Genomic DNA, 20,012 nt, shown 5'->3' on the forward strand with positions numbered 1-20,012 from the left:
GTTTTCTGCGATTGCATTCTGCTTTAAAGAATATGTATTCTGTGCAGAAATGGCCTTTTGCTTCTGCCAAGAGAAGTGATGTGGTGTCTAGCATGGCTCATAAACGCTCAGCTGGGATAGAGAGGCAGAGTTTTACTTCCTTTTGTATGTCTGGTGGTGCCAGCCAGCAGAACCAGCCTCTGGCCTTGAGGTGGCAGGAAGATCCTCCTTGAAAACGTCTCAAAATCTTTGTGTAGCCTTCATTTCCTTCGCCAACCTTTCTGTCCCAGCTGAGATTTCACAGAGTGGCAGTCAAGGTGGGTGGAACTGGTCAGTTGGTGAGCTTTTCTCTGCCAACTCTTGCCCATCCCCCCCTTAGGCCACTGTCTGTCATCCCAGCCTTCCTTGGTCTTCCCCACCTGCTTGGGCAGTGGGGCTCCGTCACAGACAAAGGCCCCTCCCCCACCATTTTCCTTCCCTTCTATTTCAAAAGGGCAAAGAGGCATCAAGATCTTGCAGGATCCCAAACCTGTGTGGCAGGAGGAAACCCACCTCCCATTTTGCTCTCTTCTCTCTCTCTTCCTCAAAAAACAAGGCGAAGGAGGGAGCCTGAGAGATTCATGGGCCTACTCCGTGCCATAAGCAGACTGCCTTCTTCAAATGGAGACTTTGGGGGGTCGAGCAGCCTTTGGAAGAAAAGTCAGATTGTTGCAGACCCTGATTGCTCCGGTTCCACCACAAAACCGTGGATGACAAAATCGCGGTCGACGAAAGCGCGTATGTGACATCATCACAGCGTGACGAAAAAGATCGAAAAATGTAAAAATAAAGCGAAAACCTTACCCTAACCCCCCCAAACCTAACCCTAAACCTAACCCTTAACCTAACCCTAAACCTAACCCTTAACCTAGCTAAAAACCTAACGCTAACCCTTAACCTAACGCTAAACGTAACGGTAACGCTCTAAAGCTAACCCTAATCCTTAACCTAACCCTAACCCTAACCCTTAACCTAACCCTTACCTTTATGTGAATCGGCTTGCTGTAATTTAATTTTTATTTCAATTTTTTGATCTTTTTCGTCGCGTTGTGATGACGTCACATACGCGATTTCGTCGACCGCGCTTTTGTGGATTGCTCCCACCCAGACTGGCTGCAGGAAGAAAACTCCACGGGTGAAATGGAAGGAAAGATTCCCCTCTACAGGGCCCTGGAAGCTGCATGGCTCTCATTTAAATTGGCCTGTTGGAAGCAGCTTTTCAATTCTTTAAAAAGAAGGCTTTCCCCCCTAGGAGTAACCTCCCCTCCCCTTGCTTGCAAGCACTTCTAACAAAGCTGCTGAACTATTTGCAGGCTAGGAGTAGTCTGTCATGCCGACAACTGCAGTTCCAGAACTGGTCCATCTCCTAGAACTGGTTCATGGCAGGAATTGAAATAACAGGCTGAAAACAAGGCAGCCAGCCTTCTGCCTGCAGATACCTTATTCCAAGGTGCTAAAACAATATAATAAAAACATTACAGTTTAGTGTAAAGTGGAAATTAGCATCATCTGGAGGGGAAAACTTTGCTCTATTGGAACAAATTGTGCCATTCCTGTTCTTGTAATAAAGAGCTTTAAATGTTTCCCACCAGAGCTTCTATTTCGCCAGAGAGAGTGGGGGACGAACAGCTCTCAGCAACATGAAGCAGGCCTTACCGAGCATCTTTTAGGCCTTGTGGTTGGAATAGCTGAAAGTTTAAAATGACCTAGAGAAAAGGAGGGTAGGGTGGATACAACAGATAGAGCTACTTTTGCAGCTTCCATTGCCACAGGATGAAGTCCAGGCAGCAGCAGACGGGAACCCACACCAAGCAATCTCCTGAGAGCCAAAGACAGAAAAGGGAGAAGCCAGCAGCTCCTTTGAGCCGGTCACGGGGCATTTAGCTGAGCGATGCTGCGAGTGAGAGCGCAGCCCACTTGAACCCAATTCAGCAAAACATTTTTCATATCTTCTCACAGGATGGGTTGACTTACCTAAAAACGTACACATTGCAAATTGCAGAGGGAGAGGATGTCCTGAGATCCACCCTGCAATAAAATACAGGGCAGCTTAGCTCTCGAGGTCAGGCTCTGCATCCCAGAAGGGAGCTAGTTCAAGTGGCAGATAATGATGTTGTGTTGCTGCTTTTGTGTACGTGCCTGTGGAAACGCATGCGAGGAGGCTTAATACCGCTTGGTGGTAAAACAGTCAAGTCCTCTTCTGCTTCAACTGGATGGAAAGGCAAGTTTTCTTTGTGCTTCGAAATTTAAATTGGTGCTTTGCAAAAAGCTGCTCATTTCTCTTGTAACAAGGACCAAATTCCCTTTTGTCAATAGGAAATTGAGAAGTAAATAATTCAGAATATGCAAAGTAAACTGCTGGAGATGTTTAGCAAAATATAAAAATACCTCTGTCTTTGGTGCTTCCACAGACCAGCCAATTATTTTAAGCCATTTAATAATGGGCATGTAGAGAGAATCCACCTGAGAAGGGGCCGAGGGGGATTTGAGTTGCCCCCCCCCCATGTTCCTTTCTGAGCTGTTGCTTCTGGCCAGCTATGCAGGTTGAAGAGCTGCTGCTTGGTCCACAAAGCAGTTTTGGCCCTGGGCTGTGGATCCCAGGAGTCAAACTCCATTAAAAGAAATGGGCATAAATGCAGAACTCATTACAGTTATTCAGCAGGTATTTAAATCAAACTGCAATTTCCTTCCTGATTTTGTTGCTTGAATGACATGCAAAAGGATGAAACAACGGAGGCAATTGATTCTGAGTGACAGTTTGTGTGTCAGCACAGCAGCTGGACAAATGCTATCAATGCTATCATTTCCACTACCAAGCAGTCCGATGAAGAATGGCCTTTTGAAATAGCAGAGAGAGAGAGAACACCAGACTAATCTAAACCTTAGGGATTCACTCTGGTCTTCTTGGGAAACCACCTAGGGCTCTGGCACAGTCTTTCAGCTGAACCAAAACAGTTCACTGAAAACAGAAAAACGGCACATAAATCAAGTAAATAAATGAAGTACTTGCTGAATTGTCCACTGGAAATTAGAGGGATCAAGACCTTTTGGGATTTTCTGACCTGGGCTTCACCGTCTCTTGGATCAATTCAGATCTGTACCTCTTGGCACCAGCAATCTATTCATGCTGCCCTTGAATTAACCCCACGAACAAGGAAGGCCTTTCTCAGCCAATATTCCATTATTAAGTGGGGGTAAAGTGGATGCTGCCAAAATGCAAAACCTTAAGATGCCATTTTTCCCTAAGAGCTGACCACAACAAACGTCCTGGCAATTGCTTGGCAACATAGTTGGCTCCGGTGGTGTTTGCAGAGGCCAATGGCGTCCAAGGCCCAGGGGTGAAGATTTTGCAGGAAGGAATTAAACCGAATGAGACTCTGAAAGCTCCTTGTCCTTTCAGAGTTCAAAATGGGGGGAGGGGAGGGGGAACTATGGTCCGAATGCTCTCAGCAGCTCTGCCAGCGGGTCCACTTCCCTGTAAGAGGGTTTGGGCAGCCAGGGCTGCCTGGGACCAATGGAACAGCTAAGTGCGGCTGGTGCTAGGGGAATCCAACCAACTGAGGGGAGGCTTGCTTTCTGTCTGATTAGGTAGCAGGCTTTTGCCCCACATGGGCTCTAAGAAACACAGGAGAAACTGAAAGATGGTGGGGAGATTAAAAGTTTAGAGATAATCACATTCTTATTCATAGGCAACTGGAAACTCCTCCCTGTGTAAAACGGAGATTACCTGTTTTAAACCTTGGATATTTCCCTTATTTTTAGCCAATGCTCTCTCATTTTATGTAGTCATTTTTCTCAACTATATGTTGGGTGTCAGTTCCATTTTTCGCATAATTTCTCAGCAAAAAAATCTGGCTAAATAGTCAAATGTTCCTTATAATATCTGATTTTTTTAAAAAAAAATCCTATTAGATACCCTTTTTCAAGCTTCACTAAATGGGTTCCTGATGGATTATAGCCCTTTGAAAATAATAAGCAAGTAAATGTGTAATTAAATACCAACCACCTCTCCTTTCGCTTTACAGGACTTGTAAGAGAGGTATTTAAGTTAGAGAAAAAGACTCCTCACCATATAATTACATGTCAATTTAGCAGTTATTCATTTATAAGTCTGTTCCCAGAAACATTTGTTTCCTGTTAGCTGTTCAAGTATGGACTTTTGAAATAACTTCAATTACTGCTGTACTGTGCAGATGATTGATGGCTTCCCTCCTAATCCAGAAACAGTGGGTGGTGTTTCTCCAGTTAAGCTGAGTAAGCCTTTTTCAAGGGGGTGGTCTAGAGAAGCTCATCTGAGCAAGGAATCCAAGGTGAAAAAGTTATGCATTTAAGTTTTTTTCGCACTGGCACTGAAATTAGGCCTGCCCATCTGTTGCTCATAGCCTGGCCTCTTCCATCTTCACATCTTCTGGCTCTCAAATGAGCTTGGTGCTGATGGGCCAAGGGTTTCACTGCTTATCTGGAAATGGGCAAAGAGGGGCAGGAAACACAGGCATACAAGATGGTCTCTCTATGGTCAGAAGTGATGCAGGATTTTCAGGGTGCAAGATATTGTACCCTAAATCACTTTTTATATCTGCAAAACAATGTGATTGCAGAACATACATAGCTTGAGATAAAGCTAATCATGTCAACAAGGATGTTGAGACAAAACAACAAATTGACATTTCTAAAACAAGGAAAAGGCAATGATAGCTTTGCTGAAATTATGATTGATATCTACCAAACATCAAACCAGAACTACTGATAGGTTTATCTTTGTGTAGCAGGCAGTTCATTCTTGGATCGTATTGGTTGCAAGCACTTCTAACAAAGCTCCTTTGGAGTATACCTCAACCGTTAAAGTGTAGCATACTGGTATTAAGAGATGGCTGGACTACATCTAGTCTCAAGTCCATGGATGTGGTCTTCCACAGAGGAGAAAAAGTGGCCCGGGGAGTTACGGGAGTTGATGGGCAACATATTCTAGATCCGAGAAGGGCAGGAAGGTCTTTCACCCACCCCCAGTTATCAGAGAGGCCCAGGTCAGCCAGAAGGAAATGTAATAATAATGCTATGTCTCAAGTGAGCTGCAAAAATTAAATGTCTGTGTCTGACAATCGTTGCTTTAAAGTGCTATTTAATGTTTCCCTCTGTAAATAAAGATATCTTCCACTTTGGCCTTTGATTGACATTGTAAAGTCTACCTTTGAATTTTGTTATCAGGCAATCACTTGTGCAACTCAAGATTCCTTTCTCAGTTAGTCCACAAAACCATGTATTTTTATTTCTGTACATTCATTTCTTGAGAAAATTAGACTGGCAACTTATTTCTTGTTCCTTGGCAATTTAATATTTTCCTTTTTATATTGTACTTTGTTTCCAAACACTGGAGTAGTTACTATCTTCAAAAGAATATAGTGAGTTAGCAGCTGAGGCCTTCCCAATGGTGCCGCTTTGCCATTCTGCTTTTTGCTGCTGCATGTTTCTCCTTAAAGTTGGCTGTTCATTCTCTTCTGCTTGACCATCTAATGGTAGTAAAATTGTACTCTTCTGCCAAGGCTGTGGTGGCCACCCCCAACACCAACTCCAAAAGTCTAGGCCAAACATTGCTAAATGTTAAGAAGAGACTTCCTTAAACAACTTTTTGTCTCATCTGATTGGTCTAAAAAGAAAAAAAAGCATATACCAATAAACTTTTACCAGAATATCAAACTGTTTTGGAAATGTCTTTTTTTTATATGAACCAGCACAAGGCACTTAGCCAAAAGCTAAATTCCTAGGCCCGGAAGTCTGTTTTGAAAGATTAAAGATAGAAATTCCATTTTCCAGATTATACTTTTCTCAGCAGTTGAATGTCAGGTGGGCTACATAGTAAATTAGATTCTATTAGTTATATTCCAGTTACAAAATGGACAACTATTTGGGGAGGGGAGGGAGCCCTTTTAAACTGGTAAATATTTTGGTAGCACTCTCTATTTGGAGGCATTATGTATTCTTGCCAGAAGTATTGTAACCGATGAACATGGCCTTACAACCTGCTGCACTTCTTGGCTGTTTGGTCAGCAACCTTTTGATCATTCCAGACCATGTGAGGTGACAACAGGAACTGAAACCATCTGAAAGTTGAACTCTGGCATTTGCCCTACAGCAGCTCGATAGGAATCTCCCGAGGCAACTTGAGGGTCTGTTCAGCCCCTGTCCACCTAAACATATAGAATAACAAGTTGGAAGGAATCTTGGAGATCTTCTAGTCCAACCCCCTGCTCGAGCAGGAGACCCTATACGATTTCAGACAAATGGCTTTTCTTAAAGACCTCCAGCGATGGAGCACCAAAGCTTTAAACTCCATTTCCACCAGCAGTGGACAATAAAAAGGTGTACAAGGGCCAAGGTGCAGACCAATGATCAAGAGTTCCTAGTGGCATTAAATTCCACCCAGGAAAATCCAGAAAAAGCAGCGCACCATCCTGGGAAAAGTAGTGTGGATAAAGCAGAATAAAATGTAAATTAAAATATAAAAACAAGACATGGCATAAGAGGTAAAAAGCTTGCTTGTAAGAAGACGGGGAAATGTCATCAGCCTTCACAGAAGTCCAGTAAATGTTCCAGTAAATGTCAAAAGCCCAAAACCACAAGCTAAAGTTCGCATAAAGACACGTAGTCAGTACCTATGGCCCAAGACAAAAGGAGAAGGAAGACCCTATCTACTTATAAGGTTTTTTCCTCAAGGTAACCAATAAGAAATGAGTTAAGTGTTTCTGTGTTGTGCCGCTTTTGAGAATGTTTAAGAACGTGTGCTTCGATAATGAAGGTGGTTCAGAACTTGCAATACTAGCCATGGGCTAGTGTTCTGAACCTGGCTGCCAAATAAACTTTTCCTGTATCCTGAGAAGTCTAAGTCTGCCATTTTCTGCAACATGAATGCTACAGTTCTCCTCCCAGGACATCCTTTGATTAAGGTGACCAGACATCCCACTTTCAGCGTGACAGGCACACTTTTGTACAATTTGTCCTGCACCCCACGCAGTTTTCAAAAAGTCCCGCTCCCCAGCCCATCAGCTGTTGCTTGCTCCCCCGCCCATCCACACGCTTTCAGTGGGGTGCATGCTGAGAGGAATCTCTCCTGCCCTCCCAGCACGCACACCGATTAAACTGCTCTCTTTTGCCCGCAGCAGAGATCGGGCGGGCCAGAGAAAGCGCTTTAGGCAGGGAGGCGCTTTAGGCAGGGAGGAGGAGAGATTCCTCCCAGCACGCACCCCACTGATTAAAGCGCTTTCAGTGGGATGCGTGCAGGGAGGAATCTCTCCTCTCCTCCCAGCTCCCTTTCGCCCACAGCAGAGATCGGGCGGGCCAGAGAAAGCACTTTAATCAGTGGGATGCGTGCAGGGAGGAGAGAAGATATTTGTCCCTGTGCGCAGCCCACTGATTAAAATACTTGCTTTCGCTCGCCTGAGCTCTGATGCCAGAGAAAGAAAAGTCCTTTCCTTCGCCTGAATCCCGCCCGAGCTCTGATGCGGGCATCAGTGGGGTGCGTGCAGGGAGGAGAGGAGAGATTCCTTTCTGCACAAGCCCCCCCCCATCCTCTTCTTTAGAAGAGCCGGAAGCATTAGGGAAGGGGGCTTTGTGCATCCCCCCTCCCCCGAAGCCCCGCACCTGCTTACAGCAGCCCCAGATCGCCAGTGGCATCGGACTCCAGCTCCCATCCCAGCCCTCTGCACAGGGTGATGCTTGCAAAGGAGAGATGCGAGAGGCGCTGGGATTGGTTAGAATCGGATGAAGCTTGGCTTTGGAAAGGTTGGGGGGGGGGGGGCAAGCGAAAGTGAAAGCCCCATAGAGTGATGCCACCAAGAAGAGTTTTGCAGTGTTCCACGGACCTCGCCCCTTGGGAAAGGAGGGTTGGGATCACAGGCACCTGACTCTATTCGCTTTGGGTGTGCATCATAATGTTGTAAGCCGCCCGGCGTTACCTGTGTGAGGTGGGCTGCCCTATGCATTTGCGTCTGTGCGTGGGAGAGAGAGAGAGTGAAAGAGAGGGAGAAATAATTATATTAATTAGATAGATCAGTGTTTCTCCACCTTGGAGACTTGAAAGGGTGTGGACTTCAACTCCCAGAATTCTGGGAGTTGAAGTCCACACACTTTCAAGTCTTCAAGGTGGAGAAACACTGAGATAGATGATAATGAGATGAGGGAGGGAGAGAGAGAGAGAGAGAGAAAGAGAGATACCATAACTAGATAGACAGATAGGCAGGCAGATAGACAGACAGAAGGAGAGAGACAGAGAGATACCATAACTAGATAGATAGGCAGGCAGATAGACAGACCGATGGATGGATAGAGAGAGAGGATATGTATAATTAAGGTGACCAGACGTCCCTAGCGAGGCCGCGGGCTGGCACTAATCGCCGCGGCCTAGCTTCCTCCTCCCCCCCCCTCCCCGGTCAATGGTGTCCCTCTTTACCAATCTGAAAATCTGGTCACCTTACCTTTGATCCTTTAATGGGAGCAAGCAGAAAGGGAGCAGCAGTTCTGTAAAACAAACTAGGTGTCAGCTGAAACCAGGAGCTGGTAGTGTTCTAGGCCTCTTTAAGGACGAGAGTTGCCGCAGGACTTAGGGCGCCTGCTTGTCTCTCAGCCAAATCCACCTCATAGGGTGGGGGGGGGGGGAAAGAGGAGGCAAGAATATTAGCCATCTTCATTGCTTTATAATACAGAGACCATATTTTATTGGGAAAGATTAAAAACAAACCTGAAAAATGAGGCAAACTGAACGAGTTTCAAAAGAATAAAAAAGTGCATCTGTTATAAACTTTTATTTTCAAATGAAAATTAAATATCAAAACTAAGATAAACGTCACAAAAACCGCACATTCTAATAGATTTTCTGAAATAAAGGACTGCCTTGATAATAAAGGACACGTGGCCACTGTAGTTATACGTTTAAAACTCGGGATGTAATCCTAAGGAGGATGGAGTATCAGCCATCCAAAAACGGCGCCCTCCGGGGACCTCAGGCCCACCCAGACCAGCCCAAAGCCACGCGCGATGCCTCCCCAGCCGGCGCCGCCCGATTTCTTCAGCGGAACTTCTGGCGCGGAAACCGTTTCTGCCCGGAGGTGCAAGGCAGGGGTGCGCGGGCCGTTGTCTCACCGGAAGTTCCGGGGAGCAAACGCCGGAAGCGCCTTTCGACTCGGCCGGGCGTCGGGAAGGAGTCCCGCGCGATGGGCCGCAGCCGCTCCCGGTCGCCTCCGCGGAGGGGTGAGCGGGGTGGCGGGTCCCGATTGCTCCGGCTGCCCTCGAGGTCTTTGACTTCCCGGCCACCTTCCCTCCGCCCAGGCCGTTCTGCTTAAGGCAGGCAGCCCCTCGGAAGCCTTTCCCCCTTTTCCTCTAGCCGTGGAGCTCGGAGCGCCTTTAGCGGGCGGCGGCTGCCTTGTGTCGTAGCGCAGAGCCCCCTCGGAAGGCCCCCCGGGAAGAGAGAGGAGGAACGGCCGGCCTCTCGGGGCTTCCGATTGCAGGGAGGGGGTGGGGGGGTACGTGGCCTTTTCCTTCCCTTCCCCTTTCCTCACCCTTGATTGAAGATTAAATGTTTAAGCCTGGTTGAAATGTCTTGAAGAAAGAGAAGGCGTTCTGCGCTGCTTTCCTTTTTAGACTAATCCCTGGAGGGCAATATCTTTTCTCCAGTATCCTCCAGTTCTATAATCCTTCATTTTTAAGGAAACATGGCAGGATGTAGAATGGTGGTTTAAATGATACGTGATAATTGATGGCAAAATACTTTTTGTGTTTTTCATTTGAGTATCTTGCTTATTGTAAGCCAGGAGAAATTGGAATTAACTCTATATGATATTGTAAGTTTCATGGAAGAAGAGTTGAATAAAAGCATAGAATGCAATTAAAAAAACAATATTGTTGAAATGTCTGCAAGAAAACACTGAGGATCCCTCAAAGTATTATTTAACATTGGAGCAGTCTGTAAAGCATCTGTGTCTGGAGGACCAAATTTGCTGAAGTTGTGACAATATTTCAGGTGTGATGTATTAGTTTAGGACACATATTCCTCTTCGATCGAGGGAACTTACTGCCTCTGTTGTTTTACTTTGTAAAAAAAGAACGCCGGCGTTCCAGATCCACCTCACGTGAAAGAGAGAGGAGGAGACGGGAGCGATCAAGATCTCGAGAGAGAGACAGAAGGAGAAGTCGTTCTCGTTCTCCACACAGACGAAGATCTAGGTGAGAAAGTAACAATATGTGGTATCAACTAACTCTTCCCCTAACAGTAACCTATTCCATAAAGAGTAGTCAGTTTAAATAAGAATAGACCTGCCAACTGCCATTGTTGTGGGAAATTATCACGCATCTCCTCCCACTAATGACTGCAGAACTGTAACTTTGTTGCTTGTATCCTTACAATTTATACTGATATTGTTTCCTGATTGCTTATTTGTACGCTGTGACTATCATTAAGTGCTGTACCTTATGATTCTTGATGAATGTATCTTGTCTTTTTATGTACACTTGAGAGCATAGACACCAAAGACAAATTCCTTGTGTGGCCAATCACACTTGACCATTGTGTGGCCAATCACAGTTGGCCATTGTGTGGCCAATCACACTATTCTATTCTATTCTAATGGAGCAGAATTATTTCCTTCATCTAATATAAATTTGGAAACATCAAAACTGTTTTCTAAATAAACACTAAAGAGACTTTAGGAATTGTGGAGTCCCACTCAAATTCTTTCACAAATTAGTTATTTCAAAAAGAAAAATGTTTTTCTAATATCTGTTCATTCTTTAAACTATAATCAAATTGAAGTTATTGCTCAGTGTCATGGCTACAAATTTATTGGACTGTTGATTATAAGGGTTTTTGTTAATCCTGCAGGCATAGCTAACTGATATTTATAATTGTATCCAAATAAATAATTTATGCCTGATAACCAAAACAAAAGAATTAGATAATTTACATCTAGACGATCATTTTAATATTAATAACATACAGCTCTACAAGGATGTTATATTCTCGCTAGTTATTTTTTCATATCATTTTATACATAAATATACTACATTTGCCTAGTGTTAGAAATATAATTTCATATAAAGCTGAAGAACACAACAAATGTATAGCTCTGTGTTATCAATTCAAATTTTATGTATTTTGCTTTAGCTATTAGGCTACGCTGTCAATACTGGAATGATTGTACATAACACTCCCCAAAAAGGACTCCATTCCTGTGGTAGGCAGACTGATCTAGCTCTGTTCTTTTTCCTGCCACTTTAATGTAGATTAAAGGAAAACAAAACAGTGATGATTGTCTGAGGATGCAGTTATGCTTCTAGGATGCATCCTTTGTTTCTGCTTTAATGCTCCTGTTCTAGTTATTTGAAAATAATACAAAACCCCCTTCATTTTGTCTCATAATACAAATACATAATTTTTTTTGCTGTTAAAGTGAAACCTGCGCTGGTTTGACATTCTAGATCTCCTCGGCGGCATAGATCCAATTCTGCTTCTCCTTCCCGGCAGAAAGAAAGGCGAGAGGATGAGAAGAAGGACAGCAAAGACAAAGAGCATCAAATCACAGGTAGCAACCCAGGTGGCACACCTTGCTGTGAGGTTCTGGTTTCCACTCTTTGCTTTGTGCATTGGACAACGTTTAATGGGAAGCCTTTGAACAATCAGCACTGGACTGTTTGGTCATTTCCTGGTCTTGGAGAGGACAAAGCCTCCCCACCACTTTATTGAGAGCTAACTTTTACGATAAGACAAGATAAGATAAAGATAAGCTTTGTTGTCACTTTCTTCTGTGAATACACTGGCACACATAAAAAAATGAAATTTTGATGCCCACTCTCTTAATGTCCTGTATTTAAACCTTAAAAGCTTTCCACATCATTATTGATCATTTCTAATAAAATGGTGCCTGTTTCCAATGCATAGTCCTCCCTGATTACAGTTGTGGTTTGGTCTATTTTTTGAGCACTTCTGACAATATTCTGTTCAAAATTGCAGGACTTCTCTATATAGGGTAAAAAAATTGCAACAGAAAAAATACAAATTAATAAAATGAGAAACAAAATAGCAATAAAACACATTGGACTTAATGCAATGACTTTTAAGTTTATGAGGTCTCTATCTGGGGATCAGTTTCTTGAGGAAAAGGAAAATGTGCTTGGGATGAGGCCAACAAATGTTTTTCTAGACCTTTCCCACAGTGGTGTTGAAAGACCCAGGAAATGGGCAGCACCTTTCAAATGAGGCCTTCTTCCCCATCCTTGAATAAGATGAGGGTGTGGTTTTTTTAAAATAAGACTTCCCATCGATTGTGAGGTTCAGGCCCAACTGCTCGTAGATCCCTTTCATGGAGAAGGCCACGGTGAGCTGGTGGCCTTCCAGCTGTACGTATACTTGGAGCTTAGATCTATTTCATGCCCAGTTACAATACAGGAAACGCTTTGGTTTCCCTGATTTCTGAGTCAAGGAATTTGCTGTTGTGTTAATGCTCCAGGATCATTTGTTACACTTGATATTAAATAATGCTCAGGTTGGGAATGAGATATTTTATCTCCCTGTCATGCCTTGTTTTCTTACGCAGAAGAAGACCTGGAAGGCAAAACAGAAGAAGAAATTGAAATGATGAAAATGATGGGATTTGGCTCATTTGACACCACAAAGGCAAGCAGATTTTTTTCCCCTTAAACGTTAAAACGTGTATGTAAGCTACATCTGCTGTTAAGGTGGCAAGCTGCAAGCAGAATGTGGAAGGATGTCTGCATTGTAAAGAAAAGTTACAAAACTGGTGAGTGCTGAATCCAACTTTTGAGAAACTCTGCTATGAGAGAGGGCACCTAAGGGCAGAAGAAGCAGCAACAGATGAAAGTTAGTCAGGGAGAGAAGCAACCTAGAACTAAGGAGAAATTTCCTGACAGTTAGAACAACTTGCCTCCAGAAGTTGTGAATGCTCCAACACTGGAAGTCTTTAAGAAGAGACTGGACTTCCACTTGTCTGAAATGGTATAGGATTTCCTGCCTGAGCAGGGGGTTGGATTAGAAGAACTCCAAGGTCCTTTCCAACTCTGTTCTGTTCTGTTCAGACATCACAAGCCAAAAGGTCTGGGGAGTACACTCCCATGTAGTTAAAGGCAGTACCACACACCCTGAAATTAATGTGCAAAATGTAAAGACAGGAGGACCAAGAAACACAACAAAGGAAAAGAAACTCTTCTTACCATATATGCATTTTCCCTATGGATAGAACCTGAAGTTCCTTAACAGAGATCTTCTTTAATCTAGACCTAACTAATGTAGAGAATGGCTTCTTTTGTGCAGCTTACGGTTTTCCCTTAGGCATGAAGTAAAATGAGCCTCCTATGATTAATGTGTGTCTTTCCATTTAAATAGAACAGGGCTGGAAGGGACCCTGAAGGGCCAAACCCAGTTCAAAGCAGGAGACATTACACTATTCCAAACAAATGGTTATCTAATCTCTTTGAAAACCTCCCGTGAAGGAGCACAAAAAATCTCGGGAGACAAAGCATTCCACTGATTATTCCTCCTTAGTTCTAAGTTGCAACTCTCTTTGATAACCTTCCAGCCGTTACTTCTTCTGAAAATGTATGAGACCATCCGGTTAAATTATTTTGAGAAAGCCATTTCTTTAGTAAACCTCCCAAGATGAGGGCTAACTCCCACTGTTCTTGGGAAGTCCTTAGCAGCTGACTTTTCCAAAGACCTTGAGCGATTGAAAGAGCAAGAAAGACGAACCCATGACTCGAGCAGAGGGAGCATCCCTGCCACAGGGGCACATGAGCCAAGTGGAGTGGACACATTTGCTGGCTGTAAAGTGAAGTGTGCCAGGTGAACCACGCCAAAGGGCTCCCAAGGTAGCTGCACTTGTGTTGGCACAAGCAGTAAATACATAGCAGATGGGATTTCTGCGATTTCTGGGTAGTCGGCAAACTTTCTGCTGAGTCTGGGAATAATGCAGAATGAAACATGTTGGACTGGCAGTGGAGGAGGAAATTGGTGAGAGGACCATTGCCATCCTTTCAGTTGTTTGAAAGTGATGGCTTTTTTCCTTTGTTTTGCAGGGCAAGAAAGTGGATGGGTCTGTAAACGCTTATGCTGTCAACGTGTCCCAGAAACGGAAATACAGGTTGGCATTTATTCCCTTGAAGAGATTGGCCCTTGAGCGTAGGAGCTGCCGGGACCTTCTGTGCTCAGCATCACTTGATCAACACAACCTTTGCAAAACTTGCTTTGGGTTCCTTCCTAACTTTTTAGAAGCAAAAAATACCTGGCTTTATGAGAGAGAATTCCTTATTCGCTTACTTAGCATGGGGCAATCGTTAAGGTGTTGGAGACCCAGAATCTTGTCTTTGCTCAGTTACTGAGGCTCCCTAGAGGGCTTGAGACGGTCATTGCATTCCACACAAACTTGCCTTACAGGACTGTTATTGTGGGAAGAAACACTTGGTGTGCTGCCTCCAGTACCTGAATTAGAGTCCAATAAATGTATCTGCTTAGTTGATTTAACCCATCTTCCCTAGATTCTGGAAAAAATATTCCATAATGAAAATTAATCTGTAAAGCAGGCCCAAACCCCTTTGTCAAGATAAGACGGGAAAATTCCTTTCCCCAAATCAAAGTTTATTCAGCCTGTGGCATATCATGTATGGACTAGCTGTGTGTGTGTGTGTGTGTGCTGGTCTTGTTGTATTTGGGTCTTTTCCCATGTAAGATTTTGCACGGGAATAGACCCGAATACAACAAGAGCAGCATACCTACACCCGTGAAAATCTACAAAAACAAATACCTACACACACACACAGAGTACTGTGCAAAAGTTGTAGGCAGGCGTGAAAAAATGCTGTAAACCTTCAGAAATATAAATAATGATTGCTTATTTTTGTCAATTTTCAAAATGCAAAGTGAGTGAACAAAAGAAAAATTTAAATCAAATCAAATTGCCTTCAAAACAGCAGCAATTCTTCTAGGTACACTTGCACACAGTTTTTGAAGGAACTCGGCTGGTAGGTTGTTCCAAACATCTTGGAGAACTAACCACAGATCTTCTGTGGATGTAGGCTTTCTCACATCCTTCTGTCTCTTCATGTAATCCCAAACACACTCGATGATGTTGAGATTAGGGCTCTGTGGGGGCCATGCCATCACTTCCAGTACTTCTTGTTCTTCTTTACGCTGAAGATAGTTCTTAATGACTTTGGCTGTATGCTTGGGGTCGTTGTCCTGCTGCAGAATAAATTTGGGGCCAATTATACACCTCCCTGATGGCACTGCATGATGGACAAGTATCTGCCTGTATTTCTCAGCATTGAGAACACCATTAATTCTGACCAAATCTCCAACTCCATTTGCAGAAATGCAGCCCCAAACGTTCAAGGAACCTCCACCATGCTTCACTGTTGCCTGCAAGACACTCATTATTGTACTGCTCTCCAGCCCTTCGATGAACAAACTGCCTTCTGCTACAGCCAAATATTTCAAATTTTGACTCCTCAGTCCAGAGCACCTGCTGCCATTTTTCTGCACCTCAGTTCCTATGTTTTCGTGCATATTTTAGTCACTTGGCCTTGTTCCCACGTCGGAGGTATGGCTTTTTGACTGCAACTCTTCCATGAAGACCACTTCTAGCCAGACTTCTCCAGTAGATGGGTGTACCTGGGTCCCACTGGTTTCTGCCAGTTCTGAGCTGATGGCACTGCTGGACATCTTCCAATTTTGAAGGGTAATAAGCTTGATGTGTCTTTCATCTGCTGCACTAAGTTTCCTTGGCCGACCACTGCGGCTACAATCCTCAAAGTTGCCCGTTTCTTTGTGCTTCTTCAAAAGAGCTTGAACAGCACATCTTGAAACCCCAGTCTGCTTTGAAATCTTTGTCTGGGAGAGACCTTGTTGATGCAGTATAACTACCTTGTGTCTTGTTGCTGTGCTCAATCTTGCCATGACATGTCTTTCACAACCTCATCTTGGTAGCAGAGTTTGGCTGTTCCTCACCCAGTTTTAAGCCTCCTACATAGCTGTTTCTGTTTCAGTTCATGACTGGGTTTCAACCGTGTGACATTGGTGATCATTAGCACCTGTTTGGTATAATTAGTTGATCATACACCTGGCTAATCCTGCAAAATCCCTGACTTTGTGCAAGTGTACCTATGAGAATAGATGCTGTTTTGACAGCAAAGGGTGGTCACACCAAATACTGATTTGATTTAGATTTTTCTTTTGTTCGCTCACTTTGCATTTTGAAAATTGACACAAATAAACGATCATTATTTATATGTCTGAAAGCATTCTTTGTTTACAGCATTTTTTCACGCCTGCTTACAACTTTTGCACAGTACTGTATATACACACACACACAAACATTTCACCTAGATTAGTAAAAGGCCATAAAATGTAAATATTAAAAAGTCCTATGTTCAAAAAATCAGTGTCAAGGCCATCTAACCATTGAAGCGCAGCATCATTTATATAAAGAAAATCAGATCCTGGACTGATATCTGCCCTCAGCTTACAGCCCCGTCACGATGTGAGCTACAGTTTGACGAGGGCCCCCAAAGTCACACTGAGGGAAGGATTCTATGCCATGCTATACAGAGTGTCCTGGCAGACGCCGTGTGAGCTGCAAGTCCTATTCAGGATTGTCCATCGCTGGCATGATAGTTCAAAGCCTGGCACCATTTTTATGGAATCATTTATATGTCTTCCTGTGTCTGGACAGTCTGTGTCCTACTTGGTCAAAGTCTCTAATATCTCAGGATAATCAAGATGTTTTGGCTCTTAAGCACAGAAAATCCTCCAAGCTCCTTTAGCCAGCCTTTTGTTGACCTGCCTCAATCCATGGCTCCCTTTTATTTGGTACATTAGATCTGTGGCTTGCACTTCTGGCAGAAGCATCCACAAACAGAAGGACAGCCGCACTGTGGTGTGAGCTGTGCCTCTTCTGTAAGTGCATCATAACATCACACCTGGGTGTCCGCAGGGTATGGTCAAAAAGTCAAGAGAGTTGCCATGACAATGTGTTTGAAGCTTTACTTCTATATAAGATATATGTAAAAAATAAGCCGAGGTTTGAGGAGACTTCTTACTTTTTTTTTATCAGACCCTGCATACACATGTACAAAAGGGACAGAGTTCGTGTTACAGTAGCACAATGCTGTTTTTTGTCCTTTTGATGAGAAAGCCTTCCATCCCACAGATACTTCTGTATTGTGATGACTGGGAGCATGCAGAAGACCCACCAGAATTTCTTCCATTCATGCTTCCCTGTTCTCGGTTTTCCATCCGATGGGTGAATAGTTAATACGGCCACTAGCCATCTTGGAGTCTTTACCTGGTTACTTGGAAGTGGAGTTGTCTCCTTGATCTATTTTTATGTTTCCTCCAATTTAATATTTACCCAAACCTACCGGTATACTTGTCCCATACACTGTGGTGCTGTTTCAGATTTTGCTTAGTGTGTATATGAGAGAGATAGACAGACAGATAGCTAGCTTTTTGTGGTTTAGGGTTTTTTTTTAAGTACAATAAGTAAGTATATCAGGCTTAATATACCTATTTTATTTCTATCTGGGTATATTGACATAGACATTTAAAAATGCATGCTTTACTATGGTAATATATTAGCAGTGCCTATTGAGATTTTAGAAATATGGGAGAGAGATTGTGGAAAATTTTGCTCACATTTATTTCCCTTGTTGCAGGCAGTACATGAACAGAAAAGGTGGATTCAATAGGCCCCTGGACTTTATTGCCTGATGTGTCTGCAGCTGTTACCGATAAAAAAACTCCACCGAAGTCTCATCTGTCTGGCTAAGAGGTTCTATCTTCTCACCCAAAAAGAGTTAGGGTCTTTGTGAATAATTCTTTGAAGTTACATTTCCTAGGTTGAAATGGTATTTCCCCCCCTCTCAAATGTATCTTTTGCACAGAGTGGTTTTTCTGATGTTGTTATTCCACGTTTATAGGTTTCCTCTTTTAAATATTGTCAATTAAATTAAAAAGAAACATCTTGTCTCCTTGAGTAAAATTGAACTAGAGTAGACCAACTTTTCCAAAAGACAGAATCAAAAATTGATTGGTAATGCTTGGTTCCTGAAATACGTTGTTTACATAACTTAATTTTTCCATTGCTGAATTCCTTTTTAAACTGTACCCAGAAGACAATTGGTTCTTAGCACAATGGGATTTAATTCCCTTATTCCTTTGCTGCTTCAGCCACATAATGTATTTTAGATCCCTGCTCTCTGTCCAGCAGGGGGCACTTAAACCAGCAAAATGGTTCCCTTGTTTGCTTGCATTATACCCTTGAATTCTTCCAGATTCACTGGCATTGTTTGGGATATTTGATTTGCATAATTACATCACCTGTGTGCTCAGTGCAGAATTTAAGAACAATTATCAAAATCCAGCAGCACTGCTGTTACCCTAAAAGGTTTATAACTGGGGTGGGAATGGGCTGGGGTGATTTGCAAACCACTATTTAGCTTATGGTATACAATATCAGGGAAATCCACACCTGCTAGACACACAATGTAGTCCTTGGTGCACCACATGGGGCAAAGTAGCTTACACCAGCTGATTTGCAGGTTATGGACTCCGGGTGTAGTGCATACCACTATATTTCAATCCAGACAGAAGCTATGCAGAAGAACTTCCCAGTGCTTGTGTCATGGTGAGGGATCTGGGTGTGTTGTTGACAAGAGAATATGGATGTATTTTTTTCTTCAAAGGCATAATCAAAATTTATCCTTGATGCTGCAGTTGCAAGCATACTCAGTAGGGAGTATCGAACAGGATGGGGTTTCTTTGTTGTGCTGTTATTGAATAGTATGTTTGCTTCACTAATTAATTCAGCAGAGGTATAATCCAGATTAAAATAAAATGCTTAGCTTCCTTTGACCTAGAATGGTAATGGGATTTATTCCACCCAAAATTAAGTTCAGACAAACCTAGAAGCCAACAGATGTAAGGGTTATGAACAGACAGTTGCTACATAAGACGTTCAGGGTGCTGTTTCGGTTACTGGAATGTGAAATATTACTAAAGGGTATTTTGTACAGATCCTTTTGTTTAAATTAAAACCTTTTAGTTTTGTTCTTACCTTGTGTTGTGTCCTAAAAATAAAGCAGAGAGGTGAGAATCACATTTTAAAATGAGATGAGCTTGCAGTGAAACCACCTTGAGAAAACCTGGGAACCGATAAACTGGAACTTCCAGTTGTGTAATTATCTTAACACCCATGGAGTTATATATTTATAATATATGAATGATACATCGATGTAAATATGATGCACTTTCTCAATATATTGTTTTGGGGTTTTACATTCTGCTTTTAGCAGTGGTGGCCTCAATCGCAGATTGGTTCCCTCCTTTTGGGGGGAGGGGAGCCCCCCCAGGCCCAGGCCCATCCAGGCACCCTTCTTTCAGGCTTGCACACAGTGTGGCCTGTGCACCTCCAGCGGGCCTACTTTCCTACCAAGCAGGCAGGGTAGAGATATTCTGCTGAAAAGGCTTCCCTGGGATGAGAATGGCGCTTCTGGGCTGTTTTAGGACAAGGGTTGACAAATTTAAGGTGTGTGGATTAAAACTGCCAGAATTCCTGCGTTTTAATATGTGTGACTTGGGGATTGTGGGAGTTGAAGTCCTGCAACTGGATCGCACCGGGGGCTCTCTTGTTGCCTCGAGGCCCGGGAACCAACTGCAAGAGGCACCCGGGCTTTGCAGGCCATCCGCCCTGCAGGTGGAAGAGGTGAGCAATGCGCATGCTCCCCTCTGGCTCGATGTTGACTGCCTTCTGGTTGGGCGGGACCATAGAACAAACGCGTGGCCGGGGGCGGGGCCGAGCACAGAAACCAACACAATAAACAGGGCGGTGCGCCCGGGGGAGTTGGCCAATGCGAAGCCGAATGGAGTTACGGGAACCGTGCGGACCTATGAGAGCCGCCACAGAATGTCGCTCCGCCGAGGCTGACCAATGAGGCCTCCCTTT

The 20,012-nt window shown here is 43.6% G+C and overlaps 1 protein-coding gene across 2 annotated transcripts; it reads left to right on the forward strand.

Moving 5' to 3' along the window:
* The first annotated feature begins 9,151 nt into the window (after positions 1-9,151).
* SNRNP27 (small nuclear ribonucleoprotein U4/U6.U5 subunit 27) lies at positions 9,152-18,030 on the forward strand. Of its 2 annotated transcripts, none has more exons than XM_014056371.2 (6): positions 9,152-9,258; positions 10,110-10,230; positions 11,482-11,585; positions 12,597-12,676; positions 14,092-14,156; positions 17,725-18,030. In XM_014056371.2, exons 1-6 carry the CDS (start codon positions 9,222-9,224, stop codon positions 17,777-17,779), a joined length of 462 nt encoding a protein of 153 aa, XP_013911846.1. In that variant the 5' UTR covers positions 9,152-9,221; the 3' UTR covers positions 17,780-18,030. The 2 variants fall into 2 exon arrangements, with proteins under 2 accessions (XP_013911846.1, XP_087562103.1); XM_087705977.1 differs by lacking the exon at positions 17,725-18,030 and adding an exon at positions 15,382-16,299.
* Positions 18,031-20,012: the final 1,982 nt, after the last annotated feature.

This window comes from Thamnophis sirtalis, unplaced genomic scaffold, assembly GCF_051295495.1.
Source record: "Thamnophis sirtalis isolate CommonGarterSnake01/CBP01778 unplaced genomic scaffold, rThaSir2_p1.2 scaffold_2, whole genome shotgun sequence".
NCBI lineage: Eukaryota > Metazoa > Chordata > Lepidosauria > Squamata > Natricidae > Thamnophis > Thamnophis sirtalis.

Excerpts from the sequence above, each read along its gene's own strand:
- SNRNP27 (XM_087705977.1), top strand. The coding sequence starts at position 9,222 with ATGGGCCGCAGCCGCTCCCGGTCGCCTCCGCGGAGGG. Across the intron at positions 10,231-11,481 it reads CCACACAGACGAAGATCTAG|ATCTCCTCGGCGGCATAGAT; the intron begins GTGAGAAAGTAA and ends TTGACATTCTAG. Across the intron at positions 11,586-12,596 it reads CAAAGAGCATCAAATCACAG|AAGAAGACCTGGAAGGCAAA; the intron begins GTAGCAACCCAG and ends TTTCTTACGCAG.